Source organism: Falco cherrug, chromosome 6, assembly GCF_023634085.1.
Source record: "Falco cherrug isolate bFalChe1 chromosome 6, bFalChe1.pri, whole genome shotgun sequence".
Classification (NCBI taxonomy): Eukaryota; Metazoa; Chordata; class Aves; order Falconiformes; family Falconidae; genus Falco; species Falco cherrug.
This window is the reverse complement of record NC_073702.1, coordinates 65,373,363-65,394,456: the sequence shown is the minus strand read 5'-3', so window position 1 is coordinate 65,394,456 and position 21,094 is coordinate 65,373,363. Positions and strand designations below refer to the sequence as shown.

The 21,094-nt window shown below is 37.6% G+C and overlaps 1 protein-coding gene across 1 annotated transcript in view; it reads left to right on the top strand.

Moving 5' to 3' along the window:
• CDC40 (cell division cycle 40) overlaps positions 1–21,094 on the top strand; it is a 40,490-nt gene that overhangs the window by 3,718 nt on the left and 15,678 nt on the right. Inside the window, exons 2-6 of the mRNA XM_055713657.1 lie at positions 7,143–7,229; positions 8,793–8,922; positions 18,061–18,144; positions 20,121–20,260; positions 20,904–21,000. Of these exons, the coding sequence (XP_055569632.1) occupies positions 7,143–7,229; positions 8,793–8,922; positions 18,061–18,144; positions 20,121–20,260; positions 20,904–21,000 (538 nt within the window). The remainder of the gene's footprint in view (positions 1–7,142; positions 7,230–8,792; positions 8,923–18,060; positions 18,145–20,120; positions 20,261–20,903; positions 21,001–21,094) is intronic.

Genomic DNA, 21,094 nt, shown 5'->3' with positions numbered 1-21,094 from the left:
GAAGAGATCCATTGAAAGAAGAGGTGTCAGAAAATACACAGATTGCTTCAAGCTCAACAAGTTTTCTGACCTGAAAATATTTAGCTGTTGGGAGAGTGCAGAAGTAGTATCATGTACACTTGCCCTGCTCTTAGTCTCCCCTAGGTATCAAGTTATTGTAAGGCCGATGTTTTCTTTTGTGGAGAGAGTTAATAAAGGTATTTTCTTACTCCAAATACATCATCAGTTAGCAAGTAAACAGGACAGTGTTGTTGATAGAGGCTGTTCTGCAAAGAGAAGGGAGCCTGCTTGCCAACAGAGAAAATGTCTTCTCTCCAGCAGTGGTCATTGTGAGGGGCAGGACATATGGAATAGTTTTGTGGTGTCCTCAATGCTTGCACCATGAGAGTGGAGGTTCAGTACTTGTTTATCCCATCGTGAGCGGACTTTCATTCAGAGAAAAGTCAGGTCCTGTGACTTCTGCAAGAATTTGTCAATTCATTGACTTGTTGAGGTAGATGTGAGTATTCTCAGCTTCCTGCTGGTAGTTGTGTTTTCTGTATGAAAAAATAAAGTCCTGTTCTCTTTTTTATCTTTAAGATACAGTAGGTTCATCTACTCATGGCAGAAGCAGATCTTTGTGAAGCATAACTTGCCCATCCCAGCTGACTCTGGTAACTGCACTGGCTAAGCCCACACCATCCTGGTGCTTTGATACTGGTTTTCTATGGATGTTTTTGCCTTAATCAGCTTCATGGTGAGATTTAAGGTAGTTAAAATCAATAGTAGTTACAACCCTTTTGCCTCTATAATGTTTCCTATGAGCTATACATGTGGCTTCCAGAGAAAGGGAGGGTTATCTCCCTTCTTCCCTCCCATACAGGAACACCAGTGCTTTTTGCTCCTAGTCAGGCCTCGTGCAGGGAGGGGCTCTTATCTGTTGCTCCAGCCTGCTTTAAGAAGAAATAGAGCCCACCTGGAGTAAGCCTTAGGCCTTTCTGCTCTGTAAGAGCATCTTGCTGCAGGATGTGTAGCTCCAGGACAGTTGTTGACTGTGGTTATTGTGGGGTGTGAATCTATGGAGAACCTGAGGCACTAGGTATGGATTGGCCATAGAGATCTCCTCCCCAGCATGGCAGTGCCTGTGGTACTGGGCTAGGCAGTCTCTTCCATCTCTTACACTCTTAAACAAGTCTGTTTTGTGAACTGATTAACTGTGGCTAATGCAGTGAGAAGAAACCCAGAATATATTTAATAATGGAAGTCTGATGATCTAGAGCTCCTTTGTAATTAGCTATTCAGAAACTGTCTAAGTAAGGTGTGTTTGTTAGCGGTGGCTTTTATGTGTGGAGTGAACTAGGCTACTTAAGAACATAAACTGAAAAAGTCAAATACAGACACTCAGTTTACTTGGTCCTTAACACCAGTGCATTATGAATGTTTGTTCAGTGTTTTAGTAATGCTGGCTTTACTTTGAAAGTAGAGGCCAGCATGTGTTTGAAGTCCTCTAACAATAGTGGTTTCACTCTAAGCCTCTTAGTTTAGAATTCTTTCTAAGTTATATTCTGCTAGACGTTGCCAAAATCAATTGCAATTAATTTTCCTATGGCTTCTATTGATATGAAAAGAAATCACTCTTAGGATTGCTCACAAAGTATTTGCCTTCACTATTGAATTAAAAATGCTGAAGGAAATTCAGGAAATTGCACATTCTGAAGAAATCACTTTCACAGGAAATGTTGCATCTTTGCTTTTGGAGAGAACATTTACTGTTTGATCTCCGTCAGTTCAGGGTGAGACTTGGATGGGAGCAGATTTTACAGTATTTGTCTACAATGTCTAGTTCAGTGGTTTTGAGGAGAGGATACTCAACTATTGGATTGAAATCAACTAGGCTGGCCTGGCCCAGTGCAGGGAGCTGGATGGTTTGTGTTGCTTTTAATGTGGGAAGGGGTTGGAAGTCTTGGGTCTGCTATGTTGAATCTAGTTTACCTTTGGCACTATGCAGGTATCCAGAAAAATACTACTTCAGGGGAAGAAATAGACCTCAGTCGTATTTCTTAATGTTCTTGAAAACCTAATGCCTGCCCAGCTATGGAGAGAGGAAAGATAGAAAGTCAGTGTGTGACCCTTCTGTAGCGGTGATGTGAGTGGGGATTAGTGACTCAGGAGGTCTCATTTATTAGGAATGTTTTGGCTTATTTTAATATGGTGGGGGTTCCTGCTTTCTTTGGCACAAAATATCTTATATAGATGTTTAGAAGTTGTCATCCTACAAGATGCTGGGAATCTAGCCTGGTTACACAAAAAGCATTTAACAGATGCTTTTCTTGGTAGTTTATTTTTATTTTATTAAAGTTAGTGGGATGGACATTTACTTTTACGAGTGTATAAATGGGTAGAATGACTAAAAGCTGATAACAACCAAATCTTAATGTTGTGACTTCATTGTAAATGCCATTTAACTCATGGTAATAAATCTGAAAATCTTTAGAATGAGACAATACTCTGTATTTGACAGCCCAAGTGCTTTATGCAAGAATTGGTAACTGACAAATTGCTTAAGCCTCTGTGACTCACGGGATGGGGTCTTAATTTACCACATTTTAATTTAATGGATAATTAAAACTAATTAAATCTTATGCAAAGCAGCCTGCCCTTTTTAGCTGTTTGGCTAATCAGTAATTAATTTACCTGGGGAGAAGGGAACATTGTAGGCTTATTATCTAAATGTCCAGAAAAAAACCACCACATAGACACCACGACTCTTTACTTGCATGATATGATAATGGAAAATGCTGACCTTCGGTTTGTTCTAACAAACTTCATGTTTAGACAAACACATGAGATTTAACTGTCAGATTCTGCTTCTAAATGCATAAATGGCTCTCATTAAACCTACAGGTAGCCACATATTAGCACAGTGGGGTTTACAGAATTTGGCTGAAATTTTAAGATATTGTGGATGAAAAGGATTGTGAGTTGCCTTAACATAAGCAATGTTGTATTCTTTTCAAGGAACAGAATTAGCATCCAGTGTTGCAGTCCATACTGCAGCTAGTTTCTTTTATTTAAGGCTTTGCTTTGATGCCTATGACAGGGATTTGGCCTGTGCTTTATTTAAAAATGGTTTTGTCTTGCATATATATATAAAAAAACTTCTAGCAAGCTTTTTTTCAGATTTTAATTTACTGAATTATTTTACATTTATAAATCAAGTACTTTTCATTAATAACAGTTTTGGTTTGTGGCGTTCGGGTAGGGTTTTTCCAAAGAAAACCAGGACTGGTTCATATTTAAGGAATCAGAAGAAGGAAAGCTAATCTGACTTACTGTATTTATAGTCTGAAATCCCTTCTATTTCCTGTGCTCTTTCCTGTGCTGACTTTTAACTGGCTGAAGGGCCTTTATGGTAGGGCTAAAGGAGCACACCCTGGTAGGAGCTAGATATTCTGTGATCTCTGGGGAGTTATAGTGAAGCACCTGCTTGTCTACACTTAGCTTGAAAAGCTTCTTTCTGTCTCAAGGTAGATTACTTAGGAAATGCTAATATTCCAGAGTACAACCCTGAGTGCCACTTCCCTGTGATAATGTGATACTGTCTTGTAGGATGAGAGAGGCAAAAGGAGAGCATTTAAGTGTCAAAGAACTTTTTTACCTAATCAAATCATATCTAAACTGTAAATCAATCTGATGCTGCAAGTAAGTAGATATCACATCTATTTAAAAAACAAGCAAAAAACCCCAACCAACTCACCAAGTGTTTTGGTGCTAAGATATCATCTGCTTCTCTTTTGCCTTGCATCAAGAGTGGTACCTGCTTCTGTCCGGACCAATCTACTTCAGTGGATCTGTGAACTGAGCAATTTCAGTGTTTGGCTGTCCTTATTTCTACTGCGTTGTATAATCTCAGCCTTTTTTTTAGGCTGAATTAGATGGTTCCATTTTTCTATACAGAGCATATTATATTAGCTCTCTGATCGTTCTTGATTTTCTCTTTTGGACCCTTTTCAGCAGCATGTATCTTACCTGATATGTGATGCCCAGTGTGGCCACTGTATTTCAGTTGGGTGCTTGTTACCAGGGCTGAGAAAAGCAGAGATGACATGTAGAGCTGAAGTTTGCAATTCCGTGGTATTATGTCTTCCAAGAAAACCATATTCAGTAAAACATAACTTCCTAAAACCTTAATCCTTTTTTCCAAGTTATATAGGGTGTATGACCTTTAATGATACTACAGCATGCCGTAAAGCCCATATTTATCGTTTCCAAGTTGCAGCAAACACAAGCTGCTTCTCTATCAGTCCTACAGCTGAAATTTTAGCTTTCTCCAGAAGAACACTGTATTGTTTTTAAATTGACAGCTTCTTGACCCCCCCTTTTTATGATTCCTGTGCCTTTGTGAATGGGAAGTGACCTAGGGTAATGCTTAGCCCATCATTCAATTCACAGATGCCCTTCTCTTTCAGAGTGGCTACTGATAGTCTTCCATCCCGCAGTGCTGCTTGTGTCACGCTTGGGACATAAGCTACATGATGAATGCTCACCTTAGGCTTTTAGATAAATCAAGACATGTCATGTGTGATCAAAGGAAAAACTACAGCACAGCAGAGGGACGTGATCCCTTAGATTACCTTATCTCAGTCACAGCTCTGCCAGACTGCTGCTCCTGTGATCCCTTCTCTGTTCACTGTAGGTATAGCAAATGCATCTAAAATGCATGCAGGTAAGTTCTATTGGCTGGCTGTTGCCAACATAAGGGGACAGAGTCATACAATCTGTACATTTACTTTTTTTGCTTTTTTGGTCTTAGATGAGTTCTGCTGAAACGGTCTTCTGGTGATGCATGCAGTTGTACCCAGTGATCTTCAGCATATTGCAGAGGTTGCTGTTGAGTTCTTTCCTCTCATAAAAAAAACTCAACAAAACAAACCCAAAAAACAACCAGTATGCCCCAATGCAGATAGCTTGCCAATTTGTGATATGATTGATGGACTGGGCAAAAATAGGTAAAAGCATACTTTTAGTGTTTCTGCTACCTACCAGAGTCTCATACTGCTGTACAAAATGGCATTTATCAGATGTTGACCAAAGGATAATTTGTCTGCTGCAATTTGGACTCTTGACATAGGCTAACGTTTCAGAATATGTTGTGTCAATATGTCAAGATTTTGATTCTTTAAAATACTGAGGAAGTAAGCTGGGGAGTTGGGACATGTTCGAAGTATTGTATAGTTTATAATGAAATGGCATAGTGAAAAGACAATAATTATCTTCTTCAGCAGCATATTAACAGATCATAATTTGATACCCAAATATATGAAATCATGAATAAGGCTGAAGGTCTTCAGGAGTGTAGCTCTGATGAATGTAACACGTGCTTCAATTTCAAGGCTCGGTGGTTTTCACACAGAAAGATTTTGCCTGTGGTGGTCGAGGAGTGAACATATTGTGTGGCTTCCAAGTGACTCAGCACTGTTCCACCAGCAGCAAAGTAGAACCAGAATTGCTATAATTGTCCAGCAGAGGATCAGCTTTTGTGGCACAATCTGTTTCTTTTCTCAATTACCAAGCAGCATATAATAGGACTTAATAGGGAGAAAAAAATAGCAGAACTGAAAAATTCTTGGAATTTTTTCAAAACTGGGTTTTTCTCACTTTTGCAGTTTAAAGAGCAGGAGAAATACCTGTGTCTTAATTTCAAGCAAGCTGATAACTGTTTAAATGTCACTGATAGTCAGATGAATTTTCCCATATTATCAATTATACTAATTTCTATTTCCTCAAATTATAAGGTTGGTGGATAAGATATGAAGTCTAGTGGCAGAGCAAGCTATATGATTTGACTTGAAACAGTTGTCTATGGAAAATGTCCTCAGATCAGGGAGCTGTGAAAGGAAATGTAAATGTGTAGATAATACGGGTTAATGCCTCTATTCTAGCTGGGGATGGGGGAGTCTTGTTTTTGTTGCGGAGTGACTGGATTAGGCCTGCTGTGCTGTTTCTAAGCAAGTTCATAGTGTATGAAAGTCAGGGCTGTGACTGTACCAGTAGCCACTGTCATCCAAGCCCAGTGAATTGAAAAGGTCGTGTGATGAGAGAAATGAGGTCAGTCCAAGAATTGGCAGTGCTAGGGGCTCAAGCAAGACCAGTGCAGTAGCTGGACCTGCCTGTTAAAATAATTGATACACAGTGGAAGTAAAGCCTTCTATCTGGACTTAACAATTCTACTAAGACAGTGGTCTTAGAAAAACAGCTGATGGGGTTGCTGATATTGTTTTTGAAAAAACAAACAAACAACGCTTTTTTTAATTTTTTTTTAACAGTTTTACCCAAATATAATCAGGTAACAAGCCAAAGATCTTTAGGTACTGTTTTTCTTTTCTGTGTTCTAGAAAACCAGGTTTTAAAACTTTTTAAGTTGCATGCCTAGGCAATTTTTTTTTTTTTTTTGTAATTGACCTGCTGTTGAAATGGGGAGGAAAAAAGCTCCTGGGCATGGTATGTCAGAGAATAGCTAACAATATTACATAAATAAAGTACATGCCATTTTGCTCTTTCAAGACACTATAACGCAAAGCAAGATTGAGTGAGTTTGAGATGCTAAAGCTGAATTACACTTTTTGGTAAAAACTTGGACATAAGGGATCATTAGATTCTCTGAAACTCATTGTTATGTGTATGTTTGCACTGATGTGTAATATTTCTCCCCTAACTATATTACAAAACAGTTACTTGTGAGTTCTGCCTTCTACCTTTTGTAGAACTCTAGTTTTCACACGTTTTGTATTAAACTGGTGACCATTGTAGTTGGCGCTTCGTGACAAGGTTTAGTTTTCAAACATCCTCAGAAAAAAAGCTTGCCTCCAATCTTGCTGCTTTTTTAAAATGTGTGCATAAAGTCTTTTAAAAAAGTAAATCAAAAAACCCAAATAAAACAGGCAAAATTCTGTACGTATATTAGATGAATGTTTTAGTGAGGCCGTGACATTGGTTTTGTATTTTTTAAAATAGAAACTTTGGCCAAGCTACTTTTCTCCATGCATAGTGCTGAAAGTGTCAACTTGAGCTACAGCTGTAATTTGGTCTGAAATGGGATAATGTCATATTTTTAGAAGCCTGTATATGAAAATTTGTTTATCAATATGTCTGTTTTATTTCAGGAAGATGTGGAAACAGGAGTCCATCTTGATCCTGCTATCAAGGAAGTTCAATATAATCCCACTTATGAAACCATGTTTGCACCTGAGGTAAGAAACAAATCTCATCTTTAAAGCAGGAATGCCTTTGGCTTAAAGGGCAGAGGTTCTGTAAATCTCATATGAAATTCATATAAGGCATATCTTCTTTGGATGCTTGCTGTATTTTGGAATCTAGGTTGGCCAAATTGAAAAAAGATTCCACACAGGTGTGTTGGTATTTTTAATGCTTGAATTTTAACGTTCTGCATAAAGTTACTCTAAGAAGAATCCTAAAGCGTTTATCAGAATTATAGCTACGGAAATTAAAAATCAAGCTAGGAAAATAGCATTATAAAGACGTTGAGTAAAACATGACCTGAATTAAAGTAGTCTCTTACCATTTTCACATTTTTGCTATTTACTCATTGTGCTACTTTAGACCAAAATGAACAGTTATAAGTCTTCCAGAGATATGACTTTTAAGAGGAAGATTCAAAATTTATATCCCAGTACTTTCAGTATAACTATTCACATCAGTGTTAAGTATTTTAATAACTTAACCTATGCTAAATGGATATAGTGAAAAAACGTTTTAGGCTGAATTTGGACTGCTTGGTGCCGTGTGGACCACTTTCTTCTGTATTATAACTGACAGGCTATCTGAAAGATAAAAATAGCTGTTCAGACTTCTAACTTTTTTCAGTATTTAACTTCTTTGTGCCGTTTGTCCTCTGTTAGACTGGGGCAGCACTGTAGTTAGGCAAAGGCTGCATCAGTCTGAAATTTCTACATTAGTTGTGCTTTATGCGTAGAAAACCTTTTGTGGAACCACATAAATTGGCCTTTTCATAGCAAGCTTGCATTTTGCAACATACCAAAGCCATGAAGTGTGTCAGCAAAAATACTGATTTAGACTTAGTATAGTGTTACCTTGTGTAAGTGTTTTACTTAGGGAAGTGTAATACAGGATAGTCTCAGGTGTCTCCAAATATGGCTGATAGGCACAGGGGTTACAATTAAATTTAGTTTGATATTAGTCTCAGTGTATTGCATTTTTTTTATATTCACTGTCCTTTTCCCTAACCATGGTATGGTCAGGAATATTGGCATTTGTCATCTTGCAAGAAGAAAAGCAAGGCAGGGTTTCATAACTTTGTTTCCTGGAATAATACAGCAAGTCCCCAGTTGCTTTTTAAACGCAAGCAGGTATTGTTGGCAGTGTAATTTCCATACTAAGTACACAAGTTTAGTAGGACCTGATACCACTTACTGGATATCTCTCACTTACAAGGGACAGTATGCTGTGGTTTTGTTTTCTGAATGCTTAAACTGATCACTTATTGAATGGCAGTGTTTTGTGTCAACTAGGTATTGATTTGTCCTCTGTACCAGTAATACAGACTAGAATGTTCAGTCTTGAAAACAAGCTGTTCAAAGCAACTGTGTAAGCGATTACTGTGTAAAACAGCAGACCAAGAAGTGTATTCAGTAGTCATAAAGAACTATAAAGTTAAGTGATTTTGCGTTACAATATTTGAAAGACAAATCTTTATTTTCCTGTGCTTTTTCCCGAAAAAATACATGCACACGAAATTAGTAATTCTTCTATACTTTCTTTTGACGTTGGTGTAGTTTGGACCCGAAAACCCATTTAGGACTCAACAAATGGCTGCACCTAGAAATATGCTTTCTGGATATGCAGAACCAGCTCACATCAATGATTTCATGTTTGAACAACAAAGAAGAACATTTGCAACCTATGGTAAGTCCTTAACAGTGGAATTCACTTCCACCTTCATTATACCCAGGTTGGACAAAAGAAATTGTTCTCTATAGAACAGTTAAGAGGACTACAAGTTCTCTAAATTGCTTTTTAACAGACTTATTAAAATGGGGAAAGGTCTTTGAATGAGAATCCATATGATTGGAGATCATAGTATTTATTTGGGAAATCTCATTTTGTAATTCCCTTTGAAAGTGTAATCAAGCGTATGACCTCCTACCAAACCCCTCTTAATTAATCCTTCCATTAGTTGCATCAGTGTAGTAAACACAAATCAAAATTTCACACTTGAAATATGACAAATAACTGTAGATCTGTTATGCAAATAGATTCTTTCATGTGATTCTAACTAAAGGTAGCTCTCAAAACCAAAAGGAAGCCTTACTGAGTTGTCAGGTTCTTTGGAGTGGTTGCCTCTAGATACAAGCTGAATGAACAGGAATCAAAGAAAGTGGAAATATATTACTAGAATATTCTTAGCAAAGACAGACCCAAACAACTCTATATTGGTAGTCATTATAGTAGCTGCTTTCTTCTTTTGAAGAACCTTTACACTTAAAATAGTTGCATCTGAATAATGAAACATTTGAGTTTTGGAGAAGCTTGCGTTTCAAATAGACTTGTTATGGATTGTAAGAAAAATGGATTATCTTTTTTTAATAGGGAAAATGTGGAAAGACTATGGATTCTAAGCATTCTTTTGGATGTTTGAAAGAACAAAACTGCCATGTATTTACACATAACAGTGGTTAATTTTTCTTCTGTGTTTTGTTGTAAGCTTTAATTTCTGTTTTAAACTTGACTACAAGTGCTTGTCTTGCAAATATGAATCTTTGTTTTCAGATGAAGTATCTTTTATATTCTTCATATTCAGTCTATTAGGCAACTTCTGATCTTCCTGTGTAAACTTAGTGTCACAACGCTCAACTTTGCATAACAGACTTGCATCTGTCTGTATTCATATTTACATCCAAAATACTACTCCCTGCAAACTGTCATACCTCAAAATCACCTCCCTACACATGACTCCCCTTAAATCCATTAGGGCTTTATGCATGCATGAGTTCACTTACTGCATTCTGTGGTGGATGAGGTTGGGACTTTATGGCTAACATCTGTGGGAGCCATGTATTACCGTGAAACCTGGAAGAAAAAAATACCTAAAATCAGAGACTACAATGTCCTCAGGATCTCTTCGTATTTGGGTTTTATTAGAGGTTTTCTTATAAATGGTAAAGACTTAAATGTATTTAAGACAGGGTTTTTTTCTTTTACACAGTTTTAGCGAATAGGTACTTTTCACAGAGTTGTTAGGATGTGGAATATAAACAAAATGCCAATATTAAGAAATGGATGTCTGGTTTCATAGTATAACTTCAGCTTACTTCACTGAAATTTTGATGTTAGAACTTGACAGACAATGCAGGTAGGAGCCAGTTCAGGATCTGAATGGACTGACTAGGTTTTGTTCTGTGAAATTACATGTTATGTGGGTTGTGTATTTTTGTGTGGGTGTGTAAAACAGATATTGGAAAAAAGGGTTTGTAGGCATATAGCGTTTGGGGTTTTTTGTTTGTGAAGTGTAGTTTGGGGGAAGGTAGAACTACTAAGTCTACTCAAAGTTTCTGCTGTTGCTTTATATCATCAGTGTACAGCAACTGCCTTGAAAGCTGTATTACAAGTGAGTATAAAAATATGTTTCAAAGACTGATAACATTGGCAACTGTACAACTGTCATATTCAGCTTTCTAGAAATGTTCAATAGATAGTAATCTGTGTATGGTGAAAATGGAGCTATGAAAAGGCTGAGATAGAGACAATTTAAACTACGAGAACAAGCACTGAGAAGCTGAAGTTCAAGCTAGAAGATGCAGTAAATGAGCACAATGTCCTGGCTCACTAGAAGATCTATTAAAAATAGCACTCCTCTAAGTTATCAAAAAGTTGTCTATTAAAAAATTCAATATTCTCTTTCCTATCTGGAAGGAGGTAATAGATATTGTCTCTGAAAAGACCAAGTATGAAAACACAAGTATAATTGCTAGGCATAAATCTGTGTCATACATGTTTTTGATGACTTAAGTCGTAGCATATTGGAAGAACGAAGGGTAAACCTCTTAATTAAAAGCTGCAGATCTTGAGACCTCTGGCCTCTGTTAGTCTGTTCAGCACCATTGTGCTAAGGCAGGAGGTCTCAAACAAATCTGCAGTGGCTAGCATGTAGATAAGCAGTGACGATAAACGGAGGATGAGTGTGGTACAGGACAGAGAGGGTGATAAATGAGATCATCTATCCAGAACAGCTCAACTGCTGCAGATCTTTAAAAAAAAAAAAAGGGGGTGTGTGTGAAGCTTTATATATAATCTTCAAAGTTAATACATATTTAGTGAGAAACCTATATATTAATCACAAACAAAACCCTAGTATCTTTGGCACACTTTTCCTCATCTACTTCTCTTGCAGTAAACATTTACTGTCAAATTTCCTTGTGATGCTTGGATAGCTCAGAACATCCATACTGTCATTGACTGAGGCTCCTTCCAACCCTTTATCCCATTAGACAGGTGGGCAGCAATGGATACCTAGTTAGAAGTAGAAGAAAGAAGCAAGGGGAATAGTGATACTCTGAATGCTTTTTTTCACTATGCGGTCTTTCAACCAAGGGCAATGTCTCTATATTTGTTCATTTTCAGTGAATTTGTTGGTTTTGTTTGGTTTTGGTTTTTGACAAATTTGTCCAGCTGCTTCTTGAACCCATATAATTTTTCTGTGTATGTAGTAACCTATTGCAGGCTGTTCTACAGCTTAGCAGCAGCTTGTGTGAGGAAGTACCTCTGTTTTGAACTTGGGAAACTTAACAGCCTTCTCGTTTGGCTTGATACAGCCTAGTCTCTTTTGTTGGAAGACCCAACGAGCAGTCATTTTTTTATTCACCGTTTCTGTGTCATTCCTTTTTTATAGATCTTGTCCATAACTTCATTTCAGTCTGCTTTATTTCTACCTGAAAAGATCTGGTCAATCTTACTGTTCCTCTGCTGCAGCCTTTCCATGCCTATGGCTGTGCTTATTCTTCTTCCATGTCTCTGCTAGTTCCAGTGTGTCACTCCTGAGATGAACAGCAAAGCTGTGCAGTGTTTAACATGTAATCTCACTGTGAATTTGTTCTGTGGCTTAATAATGCGAAAGGCTTTTTCCCTTCTGTTTCTAAGAATTCTTAACATTGGATTTTTCTCTATGACTTTGAGTAACTTTGGAAAAGCTGCTTGCTCCCTTTTTTCAGGTTGTTTATCAATATGTTGAATAGCAGGGGCCTGAGCATGGATCCAGCAGCAACTTTCCTGTGCCATAGAAGCCAGCCATTTATTCTCACCAGTGGTTTAGTAACTTTTAATCAATTGTCCATATAAAGACCTGTGGGGTTTTTTAAGTGTCTTTGAGGTACCCTGTAATCAGTCTAACTCAGTTTCATATAGGTATCTAACATCAAGCAAGCTTTGCTCATTCACATGATTGTCACCTCAGAAATAGTCTGGAGGTTTTGTCATTTTCATTTACCTGTACACAAGGCTGTGTTGTCTGCTCTGCTGCAATATATAGTGCTCATCCGAGTGCCTACTCGTGTGGGGTTTTTTTATTCTGGTTTCTACCACTTGAAACTTCTAACTATACAATGTCTGGCTGATTGATCTGTAGTTCCCCACATCTCCTCTGAAGCATTTTTTGAGAGTTGGCATCATATTCAAAACATTCAATTTCTGTCATATTGAGGTGATACTAGTTGAGAAATTTTGCGCTGCGGTTTGGCTTTAGGTCTCTTGGATGACTGCCTTCTGGTCCTGGTGTTTTGTTACCACTTATTTGTCTCTTCAGTCTCCTGACATTTTACTTTGAGGTAGATGTTTTGTCGTGTTACCTTGGGTACAGGAGCTTACCCAAGGTCCTCCATAATGAACATGTGTTTAAAAAACCTCACTCATGCTCTCTTTTCATTCCTTGATCATCTGTTGGCCTACATGCTGTCTGGTATGCTTTCTGCCCCTGCAGTTTTTGACAAAGGAAAGTGTTAGTTTTTATGCCTTCTGCGATTTGCTTCACACTTTGGGGTGGGGAGGGTTGGGGCTGCCTTACTGTAGCATTTACTTTGTCTGCTAGGGTTTGGTTCTTTGTATTTTTCGCATTTGGATGCAACTTCAGCTCTTTGAAGAATAGTTCCTTATTTCTAATGGTTTCTCTTTACATACTGTTCAGCTGTGCTCACTTCCTTCTGGTCTCTTTAAAGTAGTCTTTTAATAGCTGGCAGGCATTAGTTCTTTGTCTCCTACATGGTGTCTTTGAAGTGGCCCTGCATTTGGAAAAGGCTTTACCCTTTGGTGCTCGCTTTCTGTTCCTTTTTAAAATCTTTACTTAATATAGCCCTCCTGATGTAAGATTGAGTTCGTTGTAGTAAATGTTTTTTACAGCTTGCTTTGCTTCCTCACCAATGCTGATTTATACTGCACTATGGTCATTGTTAAAATGTGTATCCTTAGAAAAAACGTCTTTAAATCAAGTTTCCTGCACTGCTCAATCAACCAGACCTCAGCTTCTTTATCAGGAATATTTCTGTCATACCAGCATGTGGAAGTAGTCAGGTATCTGCTGCTGTCCTCATTCTTTATTATACAAACATTGTAGTTCAGGGATATAATAGCCAAATCTTTGACTGCTCTAGTCATTCTCTTTTTTGTTTGGTTGGTTGTTTTTTTGTTTTTTCTCCTAGAGACTGGATTCTTAAACTGTCATTTTGTTCCTGCTTCTTTTGACTTTCAGACTCCCCAGAAGGAGTCAGGGGATATTCGGGTTCTGTATCCACAGACAACAGCTTGAAACCAGTGATATAGTCAGATCTCTTGAGTCAGAATTGCTTCACGAACATTCCTATTTTTATACTATTTTGCATGGCTTTAAAATCTACATAAAAATTATATTTGTAGTTTTTTCACAAGTGTAATAGTTGAGATTTTATTGATACCACCCTGAACCTTCTGTGCTGCAGATTTAAACTATTTCTCATTTTCTGTTCAGCAGCCCTATCAAGTCATGGGTCATTGTTGTCTCTAATGTTTTACATGTTGAAACTACCTTTGGTCTGTCAGTTTTTTGCCATCTGTCCTTCATCTCTCTTCAGATTGACAAGCATGTTTCTTCAGCCTTTTCTAGGCCTTTCCTTCACTCGCAACATCTTAGCATTGTTGTTGCCCTCAATTTTTATCTACATTTTTCTTTAAAAAACATTGCTTAAAACTCCTGTTCCATGTTTTATATAGTTTTTTCCTTTGCAATGACTCTCAGATTTCTTTTTTTTTTTAATTGGTGTGAGGTAGACTTAAGTGTATCAACACCACTACCGTTGCAGCCTGTATTTTTTTTCCCCTGTACCTAATCAGTTATTTTCTTTTCTTCTTCCTTTTTTTTTTTTTTTTTTCACTGAGTATGCCATTGCTGAAGTGAAGTAGTTCACTTGGTGTCAGCTGCAGGTTTTACATGCGATCCTTTGCTGATGGCATAATCTATAAAAATACTGAAAAAATCGATTCAGACAGGCCATTATATAATTTTTTATAAGATCCCCTCCCAGTTTGATGGAAAGCCATTAATAATTACTCTGTGAGAATCTGACCTTTTTTTATTTGGTAACCAGTTTTGCATCTGCAGTTGTAGATAATCTACCCTATTTTGGATCCACTGATGTAAGGCAATCTTCTTATATAATTTCAGCTATTAAAGAGAAGGCTTTCTCTCTAGAAAAACAAATTTCTCTTCACAAGCCTTTGTGATGTAAATGGCCAAAAGCTTAATGAGCTTATATTTTTCCATGTTGTAGTCCTTGGAGCATGGCTAAAAAACCTAGGAAGTCCTAAAATACAAGCACTTGTTTATTCTTCTGTGTTGTACCCTCAGCAGAAGCAGTCTCTTTTCTTGAAAATTCCCTTCTGAGCATTGTTTAAAAAAAAAAAAAGGGGGGGGAATATACTCTCCTTAATTACATGGGCTTATATAACTTTTCAGTGTGAAGCAGAATTATGGATTATTTTTTACATGCTGCACACAAACTTTTCACGAGTATGGTGGGAAAATAATTTCATAGCTATTCAGCATCACCACTCATACTGTAAGTGGACTGCTTCATTTGTGCAGCAGTTAGTATTTTAAAATCTCTCCTTCACAAGATATTAATGTCCTTTTTAATAAACAGTCTTCTGTCCATGAATCTCAAAGCTCTTTGAGTATTCAGGAACTTGGTTATAACAGGATTACTTCATCAGTAAGACTGATATTTTAAGAGCTTAAAATGATTCTGACTTAGCAATAACAATCCTGATTTTTTTCTCAGCTACTCCTGTTACATGCAACACCTACAGTCACTATTACAATTGTAGGCAGTTTATTCTCTGATTACTTTGATTCTATGGAGAGGCCGGTGTGGTCAGAACGGGTTAGCCTAGCTGTATTTTCCTGCCTATCTGAGCTACCTTGGGTCTCTGTATGCTGCAATGCACAGCACAGTGTAAACATAGTTTAATTGGCTCTCTTTCTGGAGTACACATCAAAGTGATTATTTAAACAGCCATTTTCAGGTGCACTGAAATTATGGATGTAGGTGGAATTGTACCTTTCCTTGCTAAAACGTGGCATTAAATACCTACCTTCTAAATAAAACTGAAGGAGACGCAGAAGTCAGGGCACATTATATGGCATACCAGCTGAGTCGGATAAAAGCAAGCTGTCTTTTGCAGCTGCGTTTAGGAGTCCCAGCCAGAAAGAAAAGATTCTCTTTCATATATCCACTAGAAAGTAGAAATTGTTCAGAGCTTTTCTATGAGAATGATGCTGGACCAAATTCAACCCAGCTATAAGAAGTCTCCACTTCCACGGGAAGCTGTGCTTGGCCCAGGGGCCCTATTCATTAGAATACTGTCCCTCTTTTACAAGCATCAAGCAAATAGAGTCCCAGAGACTGTGTCAATACAGTTGGAGGACAAGTAAACTACTGTATTGATTTTGACATAATTCCAAAGTAATATCTTTCTCTGTTAACAGAAACCTTATAGCTTGGAAGAGAACATTGAAATAGTGGCTTAGTAAAAGCAGGCAGTTGCTATTGAAAGTCTAATTGCAGTGCCTGCTCAGTTTGGTTATCTATGGAAGTAAATCCTAGTAATAGTCTAGAATAATTTTTTTGTTGTTTGGTTTAAGTATAGCAGGAAGGTGTATTTCATAAGAGGGCATTGGTACGCATTTCTCTCCCTGTATCACATTCATGGAGCGTCTGGGCATATGTTGTTCCACAACAGGGTCTTTACTAGGTTTGAAACTCCAGAGCTGGTCTGCAGCTGGATAGCTCCATTTGTATGTGAACACTTGCTGTGTTCTTGGAATGGCTTTTCTACTAATTTCAGTAATATTTTTCAGCATCTAAAAAGAAATGAACTTGACCTTCTTCTAGGACAGTAGTTTTCCTGAGAAGTGTTTGGGGAGATGATCTCCTCTGGCTATTGGGATGCTGTTGATGGGTTCTCAGCTTGTATGCACCCAAGTGTTTTTATGGGCCATTGGTTTCTGTGATGGACTGGGTAATCTCCCACTGTTCATGATTGTCTCTGTGAATCAGTACAGAATAATTAGATAGAAAATAATTTGATAGGAGATCAAAATAGAATAATTAAATTGTATGCTGTAGGATTTCTTTGATTTTGTGTGTGTGATTACTTTTACCAGTGGTTTAACATCTTCATTGCTTTTTTTACTATTTTTTTTCTTTTCCTTCCCAATATGGAGAAATTCTCATTGGGTCCTCAAGGGACATTTTGTCACTTGAATAATACTTAATAAAAATCGGTGGTATGTCCACCAGGGTGCAGTCTTTCCCAAAAAAAAAAGCCACGGTGGTCAGTAGCTGTTCAGCGCACCTGTTCCTTGGAAACTACATGAATTTGTCTATTTTATTCTCATAAGATCATGCCATCCACTTCAGGAGAAATGGAGGAAAAACTGTAAGATATGCATATTAAGATGAGAACCTCAGTATAAAAAAATTGTAAATACCCTGAATATCTGTGAAACGCTGGTACATTTTATAAATTATTTATAGGAGTAAATGCAGCAGTTTTGGGTTTCTTTTTTTTAACAAGATTCAATAGCTGTAATCAGGAGATGAAGATGTGAATACTTAATTCTTTTAAAAATTAAAGGCCATTGCTGCTGCTTCTGATATCATTCACGTTAGTTAAAGCAACTGCTTTCAAGTTGAAGGAACAAGCTGTCCCAACTCTGGCAGGAGGAGGATGAAATAATTTTTGCTGGGAGAGACAGAATATGCACAAAGCCCTAGAAAACTTCATTTGTTTTCATTTTGTCCCCTTCCTTCCAGCTGCTGCCATGCCCAGGGTTACCAGAGATGAGCTCTCTGACCCAGCGGAGGTAGTGGGCAGGGCAGGGGGCTGTGGGGCCAGAGGCTGCTGCTGAAGCTGGAGGGCTCACTGTGTGCAGCAGCAGCAGCAGACTGGTTTCAGTGTGACTTATTTTGCAAACCAAGGAACCGGTGCCCTGAACTAAAGCAGCATCTGTTTAAAATCACATGTCCCTGACACAAGATTTTTGAGCTAGTCTTTCCCTTAGGCCATGTTACAAGAAGAAGAGGTTGCTATGGCGTGTCAAATTCAAATTGTTTGCATTACAGCAAACTGGTCCAGATTCAGTGTTGATCTTGCTTGGAGCAGGGGCCTTCTGCGGTCTCTTTCCACCAGAAAGATTCTGTGATTTTGTTTTCTGTGACTACCCTCCCTTTGTGTCTTTATGTTAACTGTTGCCTATTATAATTATTTGGTTCTCTGTCTTGTGCAAATATAAGTATTCTTGCAGCAATGCATACTCAAAGGCCTCGTGGTAATACTTCGTGACAATCTTAATATTCAGGCCAAGTGAAAAGTGGACAGGATTTCAAAGCATCAACCCTTCCTCATCCCTAGCTCCTTGAGAGCCCAATGGGAAAGAAATTTCAGGGGGGCAGCATAGTAAAAGTTACACAGAAGTTAAAAGCTTGAAATAACAGTATTTTATTTCTCGTCTTGTTCTAGGTTATGCATTAGATCCCTCTATAGATAACCCTGAAGTTGCTACCAAATATATTGGTTCTGTAGAAGAAGCTGAAAAAAATCAAGGTAATTAATTCAGGGTCTCATATAAATTACTTGCAACGGCTGACTGTTTTCATTTCTTCTTTACTAAGTAATGAAATAGCTTTGGCAAAAGAAGCAATTATGAGAGACTTACCCATGTCCAAAGACACAATAAAGAAAGATGTGTTGCAGTCGGAATGCGAAGAGGGAAGAGAGATAATGGAGTGGTTTGTTTTCTTGAAATAGCAAATATTTCAGGCTATTATGTCAAATTTCATATCAGGATTAGCAGTTGGAACCTAACAAATGCCATTGCACGAATAGAATTTATCTGTGTATTTGAAACAGCTTTTTGGTCCTCTTGAATTGTCTTAGACAAAATTGTCATATGTCTGTATTAGGATACCTGTATGTTGGGCTAATCGTCTTAACTGTGCTACTCAGTAGTAAACTGATCACTCGGTATGCAACCTCTAGCACTCCTGTTGGGAGCTGCGTGTTATCTCTGCTTAGCCAATTTCAGCTGTTTGGGTTATTTGGAAAAGAAAAAACATTGGAAGGTTGCCAAATGGTAAAGGCATAGGGTGCCATTGGGAGGACTGACTACCAGGGGCATGGGGTTTTTAATTAATACTCTGATACAAGGTATTTAACACTCAAAGTTACTCATTTGCATTGGAAGAATGTACCTGTGTAAACTTTATGGTTATGCTTGTCCTTTTCTTTTTCTGACATCTTATTTGCATATGTAAACAAGGTTCCATTATTTGTGTCCTCTTCCATGGAATATATCCAAGGTTATTTAACTCTTTCCATCCAAAGTAAGATGAGGAAAACACTTATTTTGGTATAGCAACTACAGACATTAGTCAGAAATAGCTAAGATTAAATAATTTCAAAAATTAAAACCCAACTTTTCATAATGGAATTTTAGTAATTTATTTTAAGAAAACTCTTGATTAATGTATAATTCTTTCATATGATCATTACTTCAATTTTCACATTGCCTGTTTCCCCTTGTTTGATACAAGGCTCTTTTTGGCTCCTTTGCACCAGATGAGTATTACTGATGCTGTAGGAGAACATTACTTGAAAATTGCACATAATCGTATATACAATTTTTTGAAAAACTTTAAGTCACTACAACTTTTAACTTTAAATTTTTTTCCTCCCATATTTATATTGTTTAATGGTTTTCACAAATGGAATTCTGAGGACACAGCATTTGTGAAAAGCTAGTATTTATATGAAAGAACAAGATAGTTGTTGGAGGTAGATGACCATGTCAATGGGGACAGATTTTTTATTAGGACCTGTAGCAATAGGACAAGGGGTAATGGTTTTAAGCTAAAAGAGGGTAGATTCAGAGTAGGCGTAAGGCAGAGAGTTTTAACAGTGAGAGTGGTGGAACACTGGGACAGGTTGCCCAGTGAGGTGGTAGATGCCCCATCCCTGGAAACATTCAAGGCCAGGTTGGACAGTGCTCTGAGCAACCTGATCTGGTTGAAGATGCCCCTGCTCATTGCAGGGGGGGGGGACTAGACGACCTTTAAAGGTCCCTTCCAGCCCAAACTGTTCTATGGTTCTATGAATGTTTACTAAATTAAAATACACAGTTATGGTTAGGGTTTTGGGGTTTTTTTTGAAACCGAGAGGGGTGAGGGGCATCAGAAGCCATTGTTAGGAGACTACTTTCAAACACACTGCACTATTTGAAGTATGAAAACTGATGTATTCTTACAGTCTGCAGACCTACTGTTAAAAATGCGTGGGTACGTGCATGGTTAAATACTCTTAACAAACACTTTTAAGTGTTTCCTTAGTTGCTGTACATGGTTAGCAGTGTTCATAGTTAGAAAAGTTAGCAATGTTTTGGTAGTTTTACTCAAATGCTTCTTCCATTTTGCTGTGTGTATTGAAAGGAGTGGTGGTGGTGTTTTTTTCTTATAACTGACTATGATGTGACCTATGATGTATTCTGTGTTAGCAGCTAGGCAGTGTGTTGTTTTCTTCTTCAGGTTTAACAGTGTTTGAAACAGGACAAAGGAAAATTGAAAAAAGGAAGAAATTCAAGGAGAATGATGCATCTAATATTGATGGGTTTCTGGGACCATGGGCAAAATATGTTGATGAAAAAGAAGTAGCCAAACCATCAGAAGTAAGTACTACCTTAACACAATCGATACACATTATTAGTACATTGCAGTGGTTTTAACAGAAATCCAGCTGCACTAGTATTTTGTCCAAGCAGATCTATGCTATGCTTTAGGGTGACCGACACATTTCAGGTGATATGTCTGAATAAGGTGTTCCAAATATTCTGCATTCAATTATTTGCAAGACTGTTTGGAAATAAAATTCATTTTATCTGTGTGTAGTGTGTAATTAAAAGATGTTTATAAACAGAAGCAGCTTGAAAAGAACCAAAAGTAAAACTTGTTTTAAAAAAAAACAGCAAACAAAAAAAAAAAACCCAAGAAAAAAACAGCCAAACAAAAAATCCAACAATAACACACCCAACCCCAGCCCTTCAACCAAGAAACATCCTTCTTGTTCAGTCAGTGATGCTTAGCTGTAGTCTATGAATAAAAAGATAATGTTTAATCCTTTTCAGTGCACATAGCTTTTCAAACTCTTCTGGTTTTGATAAAGGTGTTCTTTTTATTGAGGCTTAGAAATATTTCTAATCTCATTTAGCAAGTAAATGTGTTCTTAATAGTAAGTAAATGATAGTACAGTTCTGAATTTTGTTATGTGATTCTGAGTGCAGATTTTTAAAAGGTCATGGTTTATTTTTCCAGGAAGAACAGAAAGAGTTGGATGAAATAACAGCTAAGAGGCAAAAGAGAGGAAAACTGGAAGATGATAAACCTGGAGAGGAGAAGACTATATTACATGGTAATGGCATCTTCCTGCCTGTTCTCATTTTCTTGCTCACTGTGTTTTCTTGCCTGCTGTGTTAATTAGTAAGTATGGCAGACAGCCTCAGCAG